The sequence below is a fragment of the Leuresthes tenuis genome, unplaced genomic scaffold (genome assembly GCF_036924035.1).
Source record: "Leuresthes tenuis unplaced genomic scaffold, fLeuTen1.0.hap1 SCAF_19, whole genome shotgun sequence".
Classification (NCBI taxonomy): Eukaryota; Metazoa; Chordata; class Actinopteri; order Atheriniformes; family Atherinopsidae; genus Leuresthes; species Leuresthes tenuis.
The window spans coordinates 7,283,205-7,304,379 of record NW_027325373.1 but is presented as its reverse complement, the minus strand read 5'-3'; the positions used below and the strand labels follow the sequence as shown (position 1 = coordinate 7,304,379).

General features: G+C 39.1%; 2 protein-coding genes across 2 annotated transcripts in view; one reads left to right on the top strand and one right to left on the bottom strand.

Annotated features, from left to right (window-relative positions):
* Positions 1 to 2,518: 2,518 nt before the first annotated feature.
* On the bottom strand, positions 2,519 to 4,725 carry sigmar1 (sigma non-opioid intracellular receptor 1). The gene is made up of 5 exons (XM_072371286.1): positions 4,499 to 4,725; positions 4,311 to 4,362; positions 3,420 to 3,568; positions 3,196 to 3,288; positions 2,519 to 3,082 (listed from the first exon to the last, which is right to left on the bottom strand). Exons 1-5 carry the CDS (start codon positions 4,641 to 4,643, stop codon positions 2,853 to 2,855), a joined length of 669 nt encoding a protein of 222 aa, XP_072227387.1. The 5' UTR covers positions 4,644 to 4,725; the 3' UTR covers positions 2,519 to 2,852.
* Positions 4,726 to 5,070: 345 nt separating this feature from the next.
* The window catches only part of galt (galactose-1-phosphate uridylyltransferase), a 30,784-nt gene continuing 14,679 nt past the window's right edge, over positions 5,071 to 21,175 (top strand). Inside the window, exons 1-7 of the mRNA XM_072371285.1 lie at positions 5,071 to 5,216; positions 5,721 to 5,890; positions 8,871 to 8,946; positions 9,106 to 9,154; positions 13,830 to 13,959; positions 14,614 to 14,670; positions 19,812 to 19,934. Of these exons, the coding sequence (XP_072227386.1) occupies positions 5,180 to 5,216; positions 5,721 to 5,890; positions 8,871 to 8,946; positions 9,106 to 9,154; positions 13,830 to 13,959; positions 14,614 to 14,670; positions 19,812 to 19,934 (642 nt within the window). The 5' untranslated portion in view covers positions 5,071 to 5,179. The remainder of the gene's footprint in view (positions 5,217 to 5,720; positions 5,891 to 8,870; positions 8,947 to 9,105; positions 9,155 to 13,829; positions 13,960 to 14,613; positions 14,671 to 19,811; positions 19,935 to 21,175) is intronic.

Genomic DNA, 21,175 nt, shown 5'->3' with positions numbered 1-21,175 from the left:
ATAATTGCCTGCTTTTTTAAAATCCAATCTGAACATAAGTCTTGATTAGTATCCATTACTAACAAATTGATAAGTAGTGAAAACGTTTGGAGAGTGGAACCCTGGTTGGGATATTAGTTTATTAAAGGAAAAAAAAAACATTCATTGTGACCAGCGGGTCTCAATGTGCTATCAGTAAATACCAGTAATAGTTCTGTGTTGTGCGTTTGCAACAAATCACACACGTCAGTAGTGTTTTACAAGATTAGAATAGCAAGCAAAAATGAATTCATGCACTTAATGCCAAATATCTCCACTGGAGAGCAGGCAAGAGCTTTGAAGCAATATAAATGAATGTAAAGGGATTCTTTCTTTTCCCCTTTTTACAGTCTCTTTCCATGGCACTTGCTTTGATTTATTTATTTATTTTCACTTCACCCATTGTTAATCAAGATGTATGTGAGTGATTGGGTATATAAATGCTCAGTCACCATGTGACTGTGAGTCTTGTTTTCTGCCTGTGTGAGCATGTGAGTGACTGTTGTCAGCATTTTGTTTTACATTGGATCTCTGACCATATGTTAGCACATACGCTTCTTCCTGAGGCACATCTATCTGCAGAGTTCCAGTAAACCTTTGCCGCTCATCTTGTGTTAAATAGCTTCAAAAGAAATGGCAGATAGGTAGGGGCAGTCTGTCAAACAGACACTTAATATATCTAGAGTAGAATATCATAAAAGACCAATGCTGGAATGTCACACACGGATGTCACACAGGTAAACAAGCATGAATACTCATAAATCTCTATCCAAACACACAAAAGCTAGCAAGAGCATGCATCTGTTATTGGGCTCAGACCTCTCTCATGAAAACAACAACAAACTTGGCAGTCTGCATCCTCTTGACATTTACAGACTGAGATACTCTGGCTGCATTTTATTTGAATAACACCATCAGTTCTTGAGGCATCCCTCCACCCCTCAGCAGTTCCTGCCTCTCACCTTCAGGTCACATTTCACTCATCTTCTGTTTGGCACATCAAATTGTGCAGTTGGTTTTGATTGTTCTGAGAGTTAAAATGCCTATATTATAATCCTGTACGATGTAATCATAGTGTAACTATTGGGTTGTGCTATGAATAAGCCCATTTCAGCATCTAACAATATGGTGTCATACAATGGTTACATATGGGAGTGCAGATGAGTTGTTTTTGAATGACCTTAGCTCAATATATGTAATGTATATGGAAACATTTATGTAGCAACAATGAGAACAGGCTTGTCTTTATTCCAAAAACATTTACTTCATTTGGCACAGTCAGTTTCGAGCTTCACTCAGTAACTTGCACACATCAAATACAACAATAGTTTACACACTGATATATGTAAACTAATAAACACTGTGCTGTTTCATGGGTTCGGACATCTCGGAAAATAAGTCTTGTCCACTGGACGTGGTGAACTCAGTAGCAGGGGTTTGCTTTTACATTATAATTGCAAAAGTAAAACAACACATTTCTTCTTGATTAAATATCAAGATGTGGACAGCGTCCCCTCAATGGTCTTGTGCAAAAATCAACAAGGATGCAAAAACCACCAAAGTGAACCGATTCAATGTCCGAGTTATTCTCCTCGCTCGATTTGAGCACGATTTCCGATTTAGAGCCTTCGTGTTAACACATTCAGTGGAATTATCAAACAATTATAAATATGACAGAGCAGAGGTTGACAGTAAAGAAGAGAAATGCTCCCCATTTTCTGCCTGAAGATGAACTGCACAAACATTCTCTGAATACCATAAGGTTCAGTATGTGATGGAAATGACGGTGTTACAGTTACGTATGTAGATGCATCATAGATGGCAAATCCAAACAGCACTGGGTTGTGAAAGGGGGGAATTAAATTGCACTTTTAAAACGTTGTCACAAAGTAGCTCTGAAGCAGATGAGAACAGACCAAGGTGGTTCCACAACAATGACATCAACGGCTTCCCCTGGTTGGAAATGATACGAGACAGAACATCACACATCGTCCCGTTGGGCTTAAAACGTTACATAAAATAAGTGTAGTGCAAACAGGTCAGCTTTTAGTGAGGAAATGGTGGCCGATTCCAACTCTGAAGAGCAGACGCGCTTCTTCCCTTCTGCTGGTATCTGAGGGTAGTTAAACGTTGTCTTTCGTAAAGCGAAATCAAAATGACAGTGTTAACAAGACCCTCAATTACAGAGAATCCAGCAACATACATAAATATTTCAATATCAAAATAGTAGTTTTGACTAGGTGTTATAGATATTTTTTTACGGTTGCTTTTACTAGCCAAATCAAGCATTGCTTATTCATTTCATCCTTGGTCCACAATGGGGAAAAAAAAAAAAGCCAAAACACTGGCATTTTATAATATAGAATCATCTGTAAATGTTGCTGAAAAATGTAGTTCTCCAAATTCAGGGTGACTTACTATCAGGGTAATCTCAGATTTGGCAAGAGAAGTTGTATGGCCTCAAATGTTTAAGTCGGAGCCTTAAATCATACGGATCAAATTTATTTTTTCCTTTTCCAAAGACACTTAAGACCTGGGTGATCATAGAGGCAGTCGGAGCTCTGATGCGAATGCTTTCTGAGCAGTTGCTCAGGACAATGGGCTGGGGCTTGATCCTGTATGAAATGTGTGTGCTTTTGATCAGCATCAGTTTGGTGTTTCACGGCAAAATTGTTAAGTTGGGGTGGAGTGAAACGTCCCTGTGTGTAGCCCTGATGAGGGGAAAGACCTTTAATGAAGAGTAGGTCAAGGGATGCAAATATGATTGTCGAAAAATTACAGATAAAATTGTTGAAATTCTGCACTTGAAATCACCTGCACGGAACTGCCACACCTCATAAAACTCCAGCCTCTGTAAGTAGTGTACTGGCCTCGAGCAGCAGACCCTTCGTGTAAACATGTGCAGTGTAGAACAAGGTAAGGAAGTCCTGGGTGCTGAACAGTGTGTCTGCTAAAGCAAAGCCCAGTGTGGAGGGAATGAAGCCTCTGCCATACTCCACCATCCAAGTCCCAGCACTCCACTGGACCGACGTAGCTTCCCCCACTCCATGTACGATGGTATCACCTGTGGGGATGATAGTGTGTGCAAGAGGAAAAATTATCCATGACAGCTTGAAACTTCTTATACAAAAAAAAAAAGCCATAACATTGCCGATTAAAATGTGTTATTTCCTTTACCAGGATAGTATATTTCACTCTTGGTAGTCCCCTCCCTCCACTGTCTGAAGGTGCCAGAGATGATGGTGTCAGAGATCTCAACCAAGTAACGGCCTGAAAGAGGCAGGAGAGACAACGAGTCAAATTTTCAGTCTGCTAAAGCAAAATCAAATTAATGTGTTTTGTTGCATCTACTTTCAAATTGACCCCCCCCCCCCTAACAGATAGATCTTTAACTTCCTCACCTGAGTGTCCTCCTGTGTCCACTGCAGTACCAAACAATAACAAGTACTCTGTGAAAGAGGCATGGAGGACACACATGGAGCCCATCCAGCCACCAGCGTTCACAAACACCCACTGCAGGTCCTCATCTGGCAGGATGTGGCCAGGATACCTAGTTGAGATACACTTTGTTAGCCATTACAACCGTGACTCCACATAAAGCTGGGATGCTGTGTTCAGTGAGGGGGGGTTGTTTATTATCAAACTGAAATGCAGCACTGTGCAAAAGTCTTGAGCCACTGCCAGGAAATGGCAGCTATTTACTGAGATAAATAGATGCAACTTAAGATGAAATAGGTAAGCTTTTTAGAAGCAACTAAAGACACAGGCTGCTGGTAAAAGACACAATCTAAAATGTTTGTTTTTTCTGACAAGTTGTATGGTATGTATAGACACAATATCTCTTAATTTTTTTTAGTTATACAACTGAATGTTTTGAAAGGTCAGCTTTGAAAAACGGAGTGAAAAAGCAGCTATTATAAAAAGGCAAACTTTGAAACACCTTTAAAAAGCCTGGAGAACTAGTGCAAAGGGTGGGTGTAACATCGAGGATGCATAAATATTGCTGTCATGAAAGAGCTATTGTATGTATCCCTTCCATACATCAAAGTAAATCACTGGTCTGCAAGCAGAACGGAAGGAATTAATTGATTAATCAGCTGTAATAACCAGAAAGTGTCCGGTTATGTAGCTTTGTTGCAGGCAAACTGTGTGATGTTACTTTTGGTGATGGTTCACCCTGGCTAAAATACCCTGACATTCAGCAGCTGCAGCTTTTTAAGAACTAAAATCAATCAGTCTGAGATTCAACCAGCAGTGAGCCTGGACATATTCTGGTGCAACAAGTTAATTACCTCTTCCTGAGCTCCACCACCACTTTGGAGAAAGCTTGCTCATGGTCCTGTCCTGGAAAAGGGGCACATGCAGGGGGGTTAGGACATTCGAGCCACCTAAATTAGTCATATTTAAGTCTAAACAGAATCGTGGTGAACCGCGGGTCGACATGGTTTGACTTAACGCCCTCCCCCAATACCAAACTCACCTGCGTACTGTTTGGCCAACTTAGCGATGTCTTCTTTGTTAAAAACGTATTGCTTGGTGGCCATCCAGTGATGCAGTAACAGCAGGACCAGGACGCTGACTGCAACAACCCCAAGCACTTTTACAATGGTTTTGACAAAAGACATGGCTGCAGACACAACGTACAGACGAAGACACAGTTGCGGTTATGGTTAGGTGCGGGCAGACAGGCAGACAAGCAGACAGATTGGACCATGAGGAACGGAAACTGACAGCTTCTTCCTGGTCACGTGAGATCGGGAGAGCTGTTGGCTCAGCCAATCACAAAACGAATTTGTGTGCAGGCAACGGCGACTCAAATGTTGCCAGTCCACTTTTAAAACCCCTTTCAGGTCAATTAACAAAAATTGTACATTTATACAAAACGAGCGGAATAAACTTGTGAATTTCACGCTCTTGTGTTAAATACTGATACCAAATGACGTAATAACTTCATACCTTTGTTATTGTTGTTACATTTATGCTTTTTTTTGTTTCTTTAAATAACGTGTATATTTATTCCAAATGGCACGCCTTGTCGCTTATCAAAAACAGGAAATGTGCCGAGGGGCTGCAGTGACTAGCATTGGTCTATAATAAAGTTCACGAAAGAGCTGATGGTTCAGAAAAACAGGTGACTGTTCTGAAACTCCTCCGAACAGTCATGAGTGTTGAACGGGACGCCACTTTCGACCCAAAAGGTATGGGTTTTTGTGAACCTACCGACACTGAACGTTGAGCTCAGTTATCCAGAATATTGTACTGGAGCTGCATTGAAGAATCACTTTTAAACTAAAGAATGATATTCTTTACAATGAATTAGTTGCCATTGTACTGAACGCGTGTTGTTTTGCAATACTCTTGTGAAGTCTCATGACTTTGGTTCCTGCAGATTCGACTGCAAAGCGTTTATACCTGAATGCTTTTTGATTCGTTTAATTATTTATGGTTATTTAGTTCAAAATGGATGGTTGGATGTTTACAATATGATTATTATTATAATGTGATCAAGCGACCTTGGGATAATGGTTATAATTAACAGTAAAAATTATTATTGACCATGCAACAGTCGAGGATAAATAAGACGAAAGAGTTTTCCACTGTGGTCAGGATGACTGTGACAGACATGTACAATTTAAATTCCAGTGTTGTCCACTCGTTGTTTTTACATTGTCTTGACATATTTCGCGTGTTGTACACCTTAGAGCACCAGCATCTGCGTTACAATCCCCTGCGGGACAGCTGGGTCCTGGTGTCGGCCCACCGCATGAAAAGACCCTGGGCTGGTCAGGTGGAGAAACCTCCCGAGGAACACATACCCAGATATGACCCCCGCAACCCACTCTGTCCCGGAAACACGAGAGCAAATGGAGAAGTAAGAGGAGCAGGATACACAAGCCTACATTTCAGAGCAAATGACAGCACAAGTGGTCATGGTTTGGACAGTCATATTTGGTTTCTTTTTTCACAATCTGCAAGTTTTGCTTCATTCAGCTTTCTCATTGTGCAAGCATAGTTGTGCCTCTCCTCCCGATGCATTCTGGAAGAAATCCCAAGGTGCTACAACAACAAAAAAGACAACATTTCTAAAACAATTTTTAAAGAAACAAGTGTTTTCTGGAAACGTTTTTTTTTTTTTAAGATGTTCTTTTTGTCATTTCAGAGATGTTGGTCTTGTCTTTTCTTGCTGTGTATTGCATCTCAGGGATACCATACAAAGACGTCAGCTAAGCAGCTAATCCTAACCCCCACAATTGGCCAGAAATGTCCTCTTAAGCATAAATGATGTCAAATATATTTCTGATTTTGGTCTCACTCCAGATTGCATCGCTGGGAATGCAGATGAATTGTTTTTGAATGACCTTAGCTCAATATATGTAATGTATATGGAAACATTTATGTAGCAATAATGAGAACAGGCTTGACTTTATTCCAAAAACATTTATTTCATTTGGCACTGTCAGTTTCAAGGTTTACTCAGTAACACATCAAATACAACAATAGTTTACACACTGATATATGTAAACTAATAAACACTGTGCTGTTTCATGGGTTCGGACATCTCGGAAAATAAGTCTTGTCCACTGGACCTGGTGAACTCAGTAGCAGGGGTTTGCTTTTACATTATAATTGCAAAAGTAAAACAACACATTTCTTCTTGAAAGACATCAAAGCACACAGATTCAATGTCCGAGTTATTCTCCTCGCTCGATTTGAGCACGGTTTCCGATTTAGAGCTTTCGTGTTAATACATTCAGTGGAATTATCAAACAATTATAAATATGACAGAGCAGAGGTTGACAGTAAAGAAGAGAAATGCTCCCCATTTTCTGCCTGAAGATGAACTGCACAAACATTCTCTGAATACCATAAGGTTCAGTATGTGATGGAAATGACGGTGTTACAGTTACGTATGTAGATGCATCATAGATGGCAAATCCAAACAGCACTGGGTTGTGAAAGGGGGGGATTAAATTGCACTTTTAAAACGTTGTCACAAAGTAGCTCTGAAGCAGATGAGAACAGACCAAGGTGGTTCCACAACAATGACATCAACGGCTTCCCCTGGTTGGAAATGATACGAGACAGAACATCACACATCGTCCCGTTGGGCTTAAAACGTTACATAAAATAAGTGTAGAGCAAACAGGTCAGCTTTTAGTGAGGAAATGGTGGCCGATTCCAACTCTGAAGAGCAGACGCGCTTCTTCCCTTCTGCTGGTATCTGAGGGTAGTTAAACATTGTCTTTCGTAAAGCGAAATCAAAATGACAGTGTTAACAAGACCCTCAATTACAGAGAATCCAGCAACATACATAAATATTTCAATATCAAAATAGTAGTTTTGACTAGGTGTTATAGATATTTTTTTACGGTTGCTTTTACTAGCCAAATCAAGCATTGCTTATTCATTTTATCCTTGGTCCACAATGGGGAAAAAAAAAAAAGCCAAAACACTGGCATTTTATAATATATAATCATCTGTAAATGTTGCTGAAAAATGTAGTTCTCCAAATTCAGGGTGACTTACTATCAGGGTAATCTCAGATTTGGCAAGAGAAGTTGTATGGCCTCAAATGTTTAAGTCGGAGCCTTAAATCATATGGATCAAATTTATTTTTTCCTTTTCCAAAGACACTTAAGACCTGGGTGATCATAGAGGCAGTCGGAGCTCTGATGCGAATGCTTTCTGAGCAGTTGCTCAGGACAATGGGCTGGGGCTTGATCCTGTATGACTATAAGTTGGGGTGGAGTGAAACGTCCCTGTGTGTAGCCCTGATGAGGGGAAAGACCTTTAATGAAGAGTAGGTCAACAGATGAAAATATGATTGTCGAAAAATGACAGATAAAAATGTTGAAATTCTGCACTTGAAATCACCTGCACGGAACTGCCACAACCTCATAAAACTCCAGCCTCTGTAAGTAGTGTACTGGCCTCGAGCAGCAGACCCTTCGTGTAAACATGTGCAGTGTGGAACAAGGTCACTTTATTTGACGTCATACGTTAGACATTGGCAGTTATTACAGCTGATTAATTAATTAATTCCTTCCGCTCTGCTTGTATGGAATGGATGCATACAACAGCTCTTTTTTGACAGAAGTATTTCTGCATACCCGATGTTACACCCACCCTTTGCACTAGTTCTCCAGGCTTTTTAAAGGTGTTTCAAAGATTGCCTTTTTATAATAGCTGCTTTTTCACTCCATTTTTCAATGCTGACCTTTCAAAACATTCAGTTGTTTAACTTAAGAAATTTAGAGTAATTGTGTCTATACATACCATACAACTTGGCAAAAGAACCCATTTTAGATTGTGTCTTTTACCAGCAGCCTGTGTCTTTTGTTGCATCTAAAAGTATACCTGTTTCATTTTAAGTTGCATCTATTTATCTCAGTAAATAGCTGCACATATCTCCTGTTTTCCTGGCAATGGCTCAAGATTTTTGCACAGTGTTGCATTTCAGTTTGATGATAAGCATTCAGTTATTACTTGTTATTGTTTGGTACTGCGGTGGACACAGGAGGACAGTTAAAGATCTATCTGTTTGGGGGGGGGGCAATTTGAAAGCAGATGAAACAAAAAGCAGAAAATTGCACGGTGGAGGGAGGGGACTACCAAGCGTGAAATTTACGTGAAATATGAAATATATCAGCTAAGCAGCTAATCCTAACCCCCACAATTGGTCACAAATGTCTCCTTCAACATAAATGATGTCAAAGATCTTCCTGAATTTCGTCTCACTTCAATGAATTGAACTTTGTTGATGTCGTGGACATTACTGATTACAGTAAGCATAAGCCAGAGCATTGACACTATTTCCAAATGAGTCTGGACTTGCCTTTTCTATTTTCCAGATAAATTCAAACTATGAAAGTACTTTTGTGTTTGAAAATGACTTCCCTGCTCTTCAGCCAGATGCTCCAGATCCTGGTGAGTTGAGCACTATGAAAAACTGAAGCTATTTTTAAAGCAAGAAGTTTGCAGATTAAAAAAAAAATGTTAAAGAAAAATGAATTTATTAATTACTTTATTTTTTAAATTTTATTGTGCTTATTATGTGTCATGAATATGAATGTGCTGTCATTTCAGGTTCGGATCAGCATCCCTTATTTCAGTCTAAAGCTGCGAGAGGTGTCTGGTAAGAGCAAAGCTTGTTGCCACAGTCCAACACATGTAGCATAGGAATAGTTTATATGGGCTTCTTTTGAGCCTTGAGACTGTTTGTTATGTTCTGACACAAGCTAAGATATTGTGTCATTTCTATCCTGTCCTTACAAACATCTTATCCTTTGTTCACCTGTACAGAGGCTCTTGGCGAAATACCATTCAAGGATCATGTCCCACTATGGTACAGTAGTGGGGACACATCCCCATCTGCTGGTGGCTTAAAGGAACCACATATCCTAATAGCTGAATCTGTAACGCATTTGCAATATATCTGTTATAGCTTTGAAATGATTTTAAATCCCAAATCATCACAAACATTTGGATGTAAATCAAGTGATTTGGGGGGACAGGTCATCTGATGCAGTGCCTCTCGGTTTAATAGCACTCACATAGCTTAGATCTGTTTAAAAAAACAAAAACAAATGATAGAACCACCAAGATCAAACCAAATGTGAGGTCATGTCTGGCCTCGCAGAATGCTGTAGTTGTGTTGCCGGTTAAGTGTGCCTTCACCCAAGCAATTCTCTTCTCATCGACCTCCTTCAGTGGTGGTTTCTTTGCAGCAGTTTGATTGGGAAGTTCAATGTAACCACACAGTCTCCCACTGACACATCTGCCATGTGAATCCTGTGAAGCATTTAATCCCGCGGTGCTGTGGGTGGGTTATCTCTGGGGTTGCTAACTCAAATGAACTTACACTGCAGAGGTGAGCCTTGGTCTTACTGTCCCAGAATGGTTTTCCAAAGACTCAGATTATTCATAACTGCAACGAGAACATGTTGAAACTTTGGCTTTCATTTAGCTGAGCAAGTCTTGACAAAATATAGATATTTAATCAGGGCTGCTGAATAGTTCATTTTGCTGCATACCAAAACTGTCTCAGCACAACTCAACTCATGGTCTTGCATGCATTTAGAAGGCTACAAGTTCACCTAATTATTTCAGCCTTTGGCAAAGTACTCATCTGCTTTTGAAAGACACTCCAGATAATTACCTCTACAATTTTACCTATTACCTCTACTATTTTTAAACCCATTTAACCAAAATGATTCCATATGTGTTATTTCATGATTTGAATGTCTTCAGTGTTGTCTTCATATTGTTCCGCAACATAGAAAATTTGTCAGAGTAAAGGAAAACGTACTCGTATACTCGTCTCCAAACCTGACCAGTGTTCTAAATATCTGTATATGTGGTCAATAGGTTAGATTTATTCACGGAGGCATCTTAATCAATGATCCCCTTCAAAAAATCATACATTCAAATTCATGATTAATGAAATCTCAGCTAATGAGTGCAATCAGAGCACTCACGCCTCGGTACTTGTTCTCATCATTGCCGTAATCAGCAGTTGCGTGAATCTAATTTTGTTAATCAGTACGCTGCATGCTATCTGTCTGTTTTCAAGAAAACCTAAAGCTGAACACAAATGCACGCCAGACAAATGTTAGATTGTGCGGTTCCTTTTGGACACCAGCAGATGGGGGTGATTCCACACGACTCTGCTATTTGAATTGTATTTTCCCCAAGAGTCTGTGTATATGGGAACAAAGGATAGGATGTGCTTCCTGAGGCCAATCTCTTGCCTGTTCTTGGGAGTATGCTGTGTTTATCAAACTGGACTTTCTGATCTAAAGGCATCGATGGCTGCATTAATAGCTTAACTGGAACTCTAATCCTTGTATAGTACTACACATTATTCAAGAGACACTAACAGCCATTTCAACATCCACAGACGGCTGAGTAGTGCACACTCTCTGCTAATTTATTTTTCTCCCTTCAACTCCAGCCCCCCATGGTTCTCAGTCTGCCATGGATCCGTGAGGGAATTTTCATGACTAGAAGCACTCTCAAAACCCACTCACATTTTTTTTTTATCATGTCAAGATATGACTGTCGGCCTGTAGATAAAGTTGCAGAGCAGTCCCGTAGTTGGAGATTTCTTCGAGGAGTCTGCCTGACAGCAGAGTTACATAAAAACTGAATAAAAGATAAAAATCAAAACCCTGCTCTGAATGTGCTGGTAGAAGGCTGAACCCTGGGTTTAACTCCCCGGCGCTGGCATATGTAAAGGCTGTCAGGCATTGATTGGCTTGCGCGCTCGCTGAAAAAAGCCCCGAATCAGCAGCAATTGACGTGTTGTTGCGTCTTTATGTCGATTCTCACTATTCTGTATGTTTCTTCCCTGGCAGATTCGGTTTGACTGCACGTGTGTGTGTTTTTCTCATCACAATGTCTATTTTGATACATTGTTGTTCACACGTGCTGAAGCGTTACTGTTGTTGTTGTTGTGTGCACGTTGTCTGCTCAGTCGGCACGGTTCTGCGACCGTATTAAAAGGGAAAAAGTACTTACTAAACCGTAGCTTTTTGCCTTGCACCAACATTCAGAGAGCCAATTGGAGGGGGGAGGGGGCGAGAGAGAGAAACAACAACGCAGGAAACAGGATTTCGGGGATTTGGATCATGAGAGGCAAAAGAGAAAAATGGATTGAGGGGAGAGATAAGACAATTCCTTATGATTTATCACATCACCCCTTCTAAGTCACTCCAATCAGTGCTGCTGTGACTAAAGCTTTTGTGACGCTACTTTCCTGTTGCTATGATTTCCTAGAAGAGACTGCTTCTCTTCTTCCCTCAAAAAGAACTTGAATTGAATTTAATTCAAATATATTTTGTAGAAAAATTCTTAGTTGTCAATCACTGGTGATCATGAAATTAATTTCTTATTCAAAAGCTGAATAAGAAATGTTCAAGTTCAGATGAAGTTTTGAAATTGCATTCACTTTGAATTAAACTGTGTGCCAAATTTGAAGTAATTTAATTTCTTACAAGTAGAAAAAAAAAAAGTAACTACAAAATGCCACCTGATATTTTCTTGTATTTTCGCTTAAATTTGATCCCATTTACAGGCTTTCATATGAAATATAAAAGTAGACAAAGCCAAGAATAAAGAGCAGGTAAAGCAGCCACCAAGTGTTTAGTGTTGTTTCAATGATTGGAGTTGTAGTTGGTTCTGTGTAACTTTGTTTAAGTTCCATTGCTTGTTGGGTGCGCCCGGGGTCTAAAACAAACACGCTGACAGCTCCCAGCTCTTGTAATAGTCTTCTCATGAACAATTCATAAACGCGACCATTCACTTTTGCTCTGAGCATAAACACCAAAGTCCTGTTCAATTATAGATCATATACTAGCTGCTTGTGTCCCAGAACAGCCCGACTGTCAATAGAAATTTTATTTTACAGACTCCGGCAGTCACTTGTGTTTGCCCTGGTGCTGGGTGCAAGCCTGCAAGCAAATAACTACATGAACACAGCATTTTTATAAACCCATAGGGAGATTTATTAAGGATGTGTATCAAATCCACACACATCTATCCTCTCAAAAAAAAAAAAAAAAGTGGTTAAAGTACAATAACATATAGGTTTAGACAGACGTGTTCAACCTTTTCTAAAATGAATTCAAAAAGTGTTCAGATATGGCGGAGTAAAGCCTTGATTCAGGACTGTCGCTTGTCAGTCCTCGAAAAATCTATCCAATCATTGTGAAAAAAGTAAGATTTCATTAGATCTCCCTTTAGGTTCCTAAATGAGGTCATTCTGTTTTATTGTCAAGTTTTGACTAAAAGTTTGGTTCCAGTTTCAAAGTAGAACTTTTGAAAATTGTAAACCTAATAGCATAAAGGAGCATTAATAGTAATTATGGTACTTTTTTTGCCTTGTTTATAGTGTCAGTGTAGACTTAAGCCTTTATTAGCCCATTTATTATTTATGGATCACAACTGCAACAATGGAAACATCTTGATAAATCACAGACACACCACAAGAACTTCTTTTTAGCATAGTTGTTTTAACTGTCTCTGAATAACTGAGAAAGGACAGAGCTGTTGTACACTAGCTCAGATGCTGCCACCAGTCCATTCACTTCAGTCTTTTTAAATTAGATCACTATTCGGGGAGCATTTTGTGCCTACATGTCAACATGGGTGGTTTATGAAAGAGAAGAAATGTCACATGGCCAAAAGCTACAATGGCAAAACCAGTGTTCCGTCTAAAATGCTAAAGTCTTGTGCCCCTTTTATTGGAGTTTTTATTGGAGTTTTGAAGTTTTTAAGGACACACTGCACATCATGCTGAGATGTGCCAAGTTTGCAGCTAATAGCTCTTTAAGAATCACCTTGTTGGTGCTCAGTTGCTCTATACCACTATAAAATATTACAAGAAAGCCCAAGAAGCAGAATATAACGAAATGAGTGCTGACTCAACACTTTTGCATTGTAATTTATTTCAACAGCCACTGGATGGATTGCCACGTATGGCACCAGGATGTAGCGCAAAATTTTCAACTTACTCTTCTCGCTTTTTATTTAAAGCCATGATCAGGTTAAAGTTTTGTAAAATTCTTGTGTTTATCACCAAATACCTGCACAAATATTAACATCGCTATGAGCATGAATTTCTAGCACATTTATCCATGACTGACTGTTTCAGTCTGCAACGCCACCAGTTTGAACTCCCAGTAAGGAGTATTGTATGCTATAACAAATTAAGGGTTCTGTCTTACATCTATTCTGATGTAATATTTCATGCCTACCACCTAATATTCTTCCAATTGCCTTATTTTTCTCTTTCTCTTTGCTTTTCTTAGTAAGGTCATGTGTTTCCATCCCTGGTCAGATGTCACGCTCCCTCTTATGAAAAGTCAAGAGGTCATCAGTGTGATTGACAAGTGGGCAGAGCTTGTGGAGGAACTAGGTGCTACGTACCCCTGGGTCCAGGTGCAGGATGCAAACATACTCTCATTCCTAATCACATTCACACTATCGATCTAACTTTTTCCCGGCCTGGATATCTCCGAAATTGTAACAAGCTCTCCGCACCATTTTCTAGAGTCCCTTATCATTCAGTTTTCTACTCTGTCCTATTTTTCATTTTAATGTGTCTCGTATTGGATTGGGTAAATCTTTAATAACGCCTCTGGGCTGACTCACATATTCAAACAGCGGCAGCAGAAAGACAAGGATGTAGATAAATGGATGATGAGCTGTACAACTTTAAGCACCAGTTCAATTCTTCGTGTACCACACCATTAAAAGTTTTTTGCTGATTTCTATATTTAAAGCTTGAAAGCTCTTTATGTACATTTTTAAGATGGACTTACTCAACAAAACTTGCGGTTTTGCGGTGGGGGGGTACCAGCTTGCACCATAGAATAACAGCCCTGAACTGATTTACATTACTATACGTCCAGCTAAGGTCAACCAATCCACTGTAATAAAAACTCACTTCCAAGAGAAACAACAAGTCTGTTCACCTGAAGACTGATTGATGTTAGCGGCGTCGTGAATAATATTAATGAATGACAAAAAGATGATAAAGATAAACGTTGGCATCACCTTGAATTAACATGTGCTCTTACTCCCTGTTTGTAGATCTTTGAGAATAAGGGGGCAACGATGGGTTGTTCAAATCCACATCCACACTGCCAGGTGGGAAATGCACACAAACTACAAACCATTTAATGTTTTTTTTTTTTTTTGTTCCTTTTTTGTAAAAAAAAATAAATTAGTAATTGAATGCCATGCATCAAGAATTTGTAGGTGTTTTAGGTCTCCGAAGGAGAAATGCCACTGACCCCCGTTTTGGTTTTGTTTTCCTCACAAAATCTTGTTGGAAAGGACACAGCCAGTTCACTTCATGTTTGCGTCTTATCAGTCGCTACATTTCTCCCTGAATCTTTATGTCCCCATAACGATTTTCGCACCAAAAGTCGCATGTTTAAACAGGTCTTTAGTGCAGGTACATCTGCCAAAACTGCATCAGTAAATCCTTTCCCTCAGACAGTAATAGGGTGCGGACATCTGTGAACTAAAACATACACAGAACCAGAGTTGCATCTATTAACTGCCATTTCCCAAAGGACAAGCCTGTTAGCTATGACATCAAGGAATGGCATTACACTGTATCCTGCAGGTTGTGTTGAACCCCCAATTTTAATAATCCTAGCTTTCTGAGATCATTAGGCTAGTTCATTACTTTCTAAAAGACCTAGTTAAGTTGTCCCCGTCAGTCTCAGTGCTTCCACGTGAGATGTTTTTGTCAGTAAACATATTCTTTTGCAATTTAAAAAAAAAAAAGTGGTGTGCTCATTCTGATTGTAGCACCCTTATTGAAATGAGCTTGTGCTCCTGGGTGTTGTGATCTTATCAATGCAGATCGAAGACAGAGCCGAGTAATACCCATTGCTACCGACTAATCTGCATTCATTCCTGCATCAAATGACTCAGTAAAAACGTTGAAATAAAAATATGCTCGTGAGGATATAGCTTTATGTGTAACTGCAAGTAAAAAATGGACCTATTTTCTGCATCGTTCTAGCTTTATCTTTATTATTTTGTGGTTTTATATTCATGGATGAATTAGATGTTCTCGACGTGAGTGTAAGCTTAGAATGACGCACTGCATGGCCTGATTTGAATGTACGACAAAAGCACAAAGTAACAAATGTTTTTATCACACACGCACGATACAATCTGTCACAGTCGTCCAATTTGCACGTCTGAGAAGCTGCCCCTTCACACGTTACAACAATGAATTTGAGACGTGATTTAATAAAGAGAGAGAAAAAAAAACACCTCCAAGTTTGCAGCCAGAAAAGTCTCTGCATAGAAGCTGATAATTGACTCCTCATCCAGAAATCAGATGCAACAGAGTGCCTTTGTCACATTTTGTGTAAAGTGTATGCATAGTCACACCTATATTACAGCCCTGAGAGTTTTCTTCCTCAGTTTGGGGACTCAGCCAAGACTAACAACTTAGACAGAAAGAAGCATTTCCTGTCAAACTGTCACATCACAGTGGGATGTTTAAAAAAAATGCACAAACAGGAGAAAGATTGACAAAAAAATAAAGGGATGGTTAGTTGAGGAAGACAGTGTCGTCCTGAATTTTAAAAATTGTTGCAGGATTAGTCCCAATCAGAGATAAAAACATGCAACTGAAGATGATAGCTGGAAATATATTGTTGACGGATAAAAGAAACCTGTTTTTGAGAGTTTTGTGAGAATACTCCTGTGAGTAGCCTGCCTCATCAGAAACTAGGAGAGGGTTATTTTTTTTTCCTGTTTTTCATAAATATAGATATCCTACATCAAGTACTCCAGTAGAAACCAGGATACTGTGGTATGTGAGCACCTCATCCAGGTGTTTGAACATGTGCTGCTGATAAAGATAATGGATATCAAGATATGATCAAAAGCCTGGATGTATAAATGATCCTGCATATAGAGATGAACAGTCAACACTTTATCCAGAAAAGAATGCTGAAGCTCATTAAATGAAGGGAACACAGAGAGAATTAAAAAATTTTTTTTAGCTCTGAGGTGAAAAAGTCTTTGAGAAAGTTGTCTTTACCGATCAGACACTATATGACTAAAACTCAAATGTGACTGATTTGATTAGTTTCTTCCCTTCTTGCTCATAAATCAGAGACATATGTGGTTCCAAACTGGAAGGATAGAGACAACAGCTGTCTTGAGACTGTGCTGTAAAGTTTTCCAAGACAGAAATTTAGAATTCGACAACAGATGGCAGTATGTGACCTCAGTAAAACAAGGCTGAAAGTGAAGGAAGATGCAGCTACTGCAAAGGCAGACTGGGTCTTTATTATTACATTATTACATTATTATCACATTCTTATCTACTGTTAACAAATTGAAATCTAAAGATTTATTTAGTTGTTTTACGTACTCCACGAGAAGAACACTCAAATTAAACCTGAATCAAGGTTTCAATGGAGGTTAAAGGTTTAAGGCAGTTTTGTTTAATTTGTGTTTCAGTTCCTTCTCTCTTATTTATCTTAAGACATCAAAGTCGAACAAAAGATTAGTGTACACAGCCAGGAAATCACTTAAGGGCAAAACCTTGGAAGCATAGATCTTAAACTTTGAAGAGTAACAAACAAAATATGTTAATCATGTTCTGGAGGCAGAATTTCTTCTGATAACTTTGGTCTCACAGGAGCAGAGCTCCGTGTACTTCTATGTAAGTGGAGGATGGAAAACATATGCCTTCGGAATAGTAATATCCTATTTTAACTTGAGCTATCAGTTTAAACAGTTTTCTGTGGAGTGCTGCATTTGCCTGTATTTCCCTCTTGCGAACCAATATTGAATTTAACAGATTGGTGGTGTTGGGATGAAATGCCTTTCCAGAAGGTCTGTGCTGTGGGAATAGATTATATTCTTTATTTTTGTGTATATGTGTGGTCATTACTTTGCTCTCTTTGAAAATCAACAGCTGATCGATCGGCACAATTGATACAATGACACGGGTGTGGAAAATTTGTACACCTATGTCTACATATATTCAATGCACCGAGTGATCATAACCCTGTCTCTGCAGATGATGTCAGGAGTGCTTATTGTCCCATTTATTTTCATACATGCCTGGAGACTTGCAGATGAACGGCATTCACACAGTTCATTCACACATTAACCATTTCTAGTTTCTTTTCGTCTTCCTACTTTCAGGTTCAATGAAGCAGCCTTTAGCCAAAATGCATTAGTCTGGTCTATTCTCCTGTGACACCAATTGTGGACAGGATTTTAACAAGTCTGTGCATAGGAAATGCCAAGAAGCATTATTAATCCCCGCCCCCTCCAAGACGATAGTCTTGATGACACATATGTTTTGCTTGAACAAAATACCATAGAGGACCTAAAAGTTCTTTAGAATTAAGACAGATATTGAAAGGATACAAAATGGCAGATCAAGCTACTGAGAACTTTCAAAACATAGAAACACACGAAGTGCTACATTTCTCATAGTAGCATTAAGTAATTAAAATACTGGTGAAGGATTCACTCTTCCAAGTATGAATATACAGCACTTTGCACACAGCTTCACTGTTTACATTTTTGCATATTACATGTAAAAGTGTGGATGCCAGTTTTAGCAAATCCTCCTGTTCTAAACCTCAGTAACTATTTTACCGTTTCTTATTTTACTTGCAGCATTGAGTCTGTGGAGTCGTTTTGCACTGCTTGTCTACTTTAATAGCAGTTAACTAATGCAAATGTCTACCTTGATGGCTATTGTCACCTATAAAAAGCTTTGAAATGCATTGGAAATGCATTATAAAGCCATAAAGCCCCCAAAATACTCAAGCTAGAACTTGCCGCCGTTTCTGGGGAGTAAATTGGATAAATCTACTTTCATAATTGCAGTTTGTCTCATGTTTTTGGAGCCTAAATTTCTCCAGGGATTCTCACATTCTTAATTAGAGATAATGCCAGTCTAATCTGAGGTGAATGCATTGTGATAAGGAGACGCAGTTGGTGGTGGTTGAGAGCAAAGTTTAAACATCGTGTTTGCTTCACATAGCAATCAGGACAGCTGTTAAAGTTGTCATTTGTCTGAGTTATTGTCACCATTAAAAAGAAACATAATGTTGTGTTTTTGTGTTTCTTTGTGTTCAATTACAGATTGTATATGTCTTCAACGCTTACAGAATGTCAACTTTAAATAACTAAATTACTAATGTACACATTGCACACTGTAAAATGTCACTTTTAAGTGCTGTGTAATATATTGATCTCCATATAGTGCAACATGAGATTGGCTTGAATTTATAATAAACAGCATGCTTGTATGTATGTACACACGCAGACTGTACAGGATGAGTTAGAGAAACTTAAAGACAAAGGGAAGATAAAAGGCTGACAGTGTGACGAGAGGTGGACAGAGAGTCAATGCAGGTCTGGGGGGGGCTGGTTTTAGATGGGCTTCAGCACGGCTGACTGATTACAATCGAATCAAAGACAACTTGAACCCTGAAGCAGGTGAGCTATGTGGCTGAGGAAAGAAGAAATATAGATGGATGGAGCACAGTCAGGACACGCGGAAAAGACAGGAGACTGGTGCATTTGTAAGTAGATGAAATTCAGAGAATCGTAGAGGACCGAACATGTTGTAAAGTCGATGAGGAAGAGTCCCAGGTTCTTTTTTCATGCCATTTATATCATGGTCCATTGTTATTGTCAGTGTGCTATACATACTTTGTGTTTGCAGATTGGTGAGATATCATTAACATTTTCTGATAACACAACTTACTGCCTTATTAGTTATTTGCAGGTTATATTTTTATTATTTGAAATATAGCCAAATCTTGTGAAGTAGTTTTTGGTAGCACTTTTACTTTTTTTTTCCCAAGAGAAACGCACTCGCATTCAATCAGTGACCTGAGAAAAGATTAAACAAAGAGGCAGAACATTTTTAATGTCTCAACAGCTGTCTCAGTCTCAGCAAATCAGTTTTTGTGTTTGTGTACTATAGCTTCTTAAATCATTTGTCGAGGAATTGTTGTGTTCCTGTTGTTATTTATTTATTCATTCATTATCAATATCTGTACCAAAATATAATGGTTTCTACTCTGTCATCCCATCATCTCCTATATTCACTTTATCCTGTTTAAGGTCACAGGAATATTTTCTAGCTGTCATAGTGTAAGGGACAGGGTTCAGTCCATCAGACACAAACAGCAACACATGCTCACACACACACACACACACACTCTTGATTTTTGTCCGTCTCATCATTGTCATCCATCTTTCTTTCTGTGCCCTCGCAGGTGTGGGCCAGCAACTTCCTGCCCAATGAGCCGGCTCTGTCAGACCGCTGCCAGAGAGCGTACTATCAGAAACATGGAGAACCATTGCTGCTGCAGTACGCCAAACAAGAGGCTGAGAAAAAGGTACAGCACGCACACATAGGTGAATAGGTGAACTTCTATGAATTACTTAATTCTTCTTTACCTGGGAATGTGCTGTTAATATGCAAGATAGCTACTCATATAGCCCCAACATATAAAAAGCCACTTTATATGTCATAACACATTTATTACATGAAATCTTCACAACAAAAGTGTTTAAGGAGGTCATGCAGTACCAGTGTCATCCGCAACAAATTATGTGAAGCGCCGACATGTTTCCCTCAGGGTAGATTGTAAAAGACCTTTTAAAGGTATTTTAAACGGGAGTGTTTGTATGGTAATGGTATTTTGTTTTTTGTCAAAAGTTTTTCTTTGAGAGTTTTTGTTTGGCTTGCTTCATGGATCACCTCTCACAAATTTGAGTTTGACAATCTCAAAAAGGTTTTTCGAAAGAGTAATTATAGCTCTGTTGGAATATTTAAAAAAATGTTTTCAATGCAAGATGCCTGCAAAATAGTGGCATCATATTTTACTGCCCTCATTGGCTCTCCCTTCATCCATCTACTTTATCCCTTTCCCTCTATACCTTTCTCTCTTCCTCTCACTTCATCATTCTCTCTCGATTCCCCATCCTCTGCCTGTCTCCCAGTCAGTGAAGCGTGTGATTGGACAGCATAGATGCTCATTAGCATAATGCGGCGGAGTCCGTCTTCAACCTGCAAGAAGATTAGGAAAACCCTGTATGTGTGTGTGTGTGTGTGTGTGTGTGTGTGTATGTCTGTGTGTGCAGCATCAGCAGCAGTTACCACTGAAGACAGCACTGAGCATATTTAGCATGTTGGCAAATATGTCAGACTTACTGTTGGCGAATTAAACTTGACACACGAGTGATTCTTTTTTCTGTTAATGTTGAGAGATGGCTTTTCATCTCACTTCAATATACTAAACTCTGGTTATATTCACAGATATACCTCTTAAAATTGGCTGTACCTGTTTTCATCAAATGTGGTATGTTGTCTTAATAAGGTTAACCTGTAAAGATTTGACATTTAAGTGGCAATTAACAGATTTGATGTTTTTGTTACTGCAACAGTCTTACAAACAGTCTTATTATGAGTTAGACTTTCGGTACCGTTTACCGTTTTAGTTTTTTCTTCCAGTTTTGAAGCTGTCGGTTTTCATGCAAATAACCTACAAATGATAGAACCCTGTACAGAGGGTAAAACAGGTATGGAGACATTGTTTTCAATTTTAGCCCAGAAAGCAAAACTTAAAAAGATAAA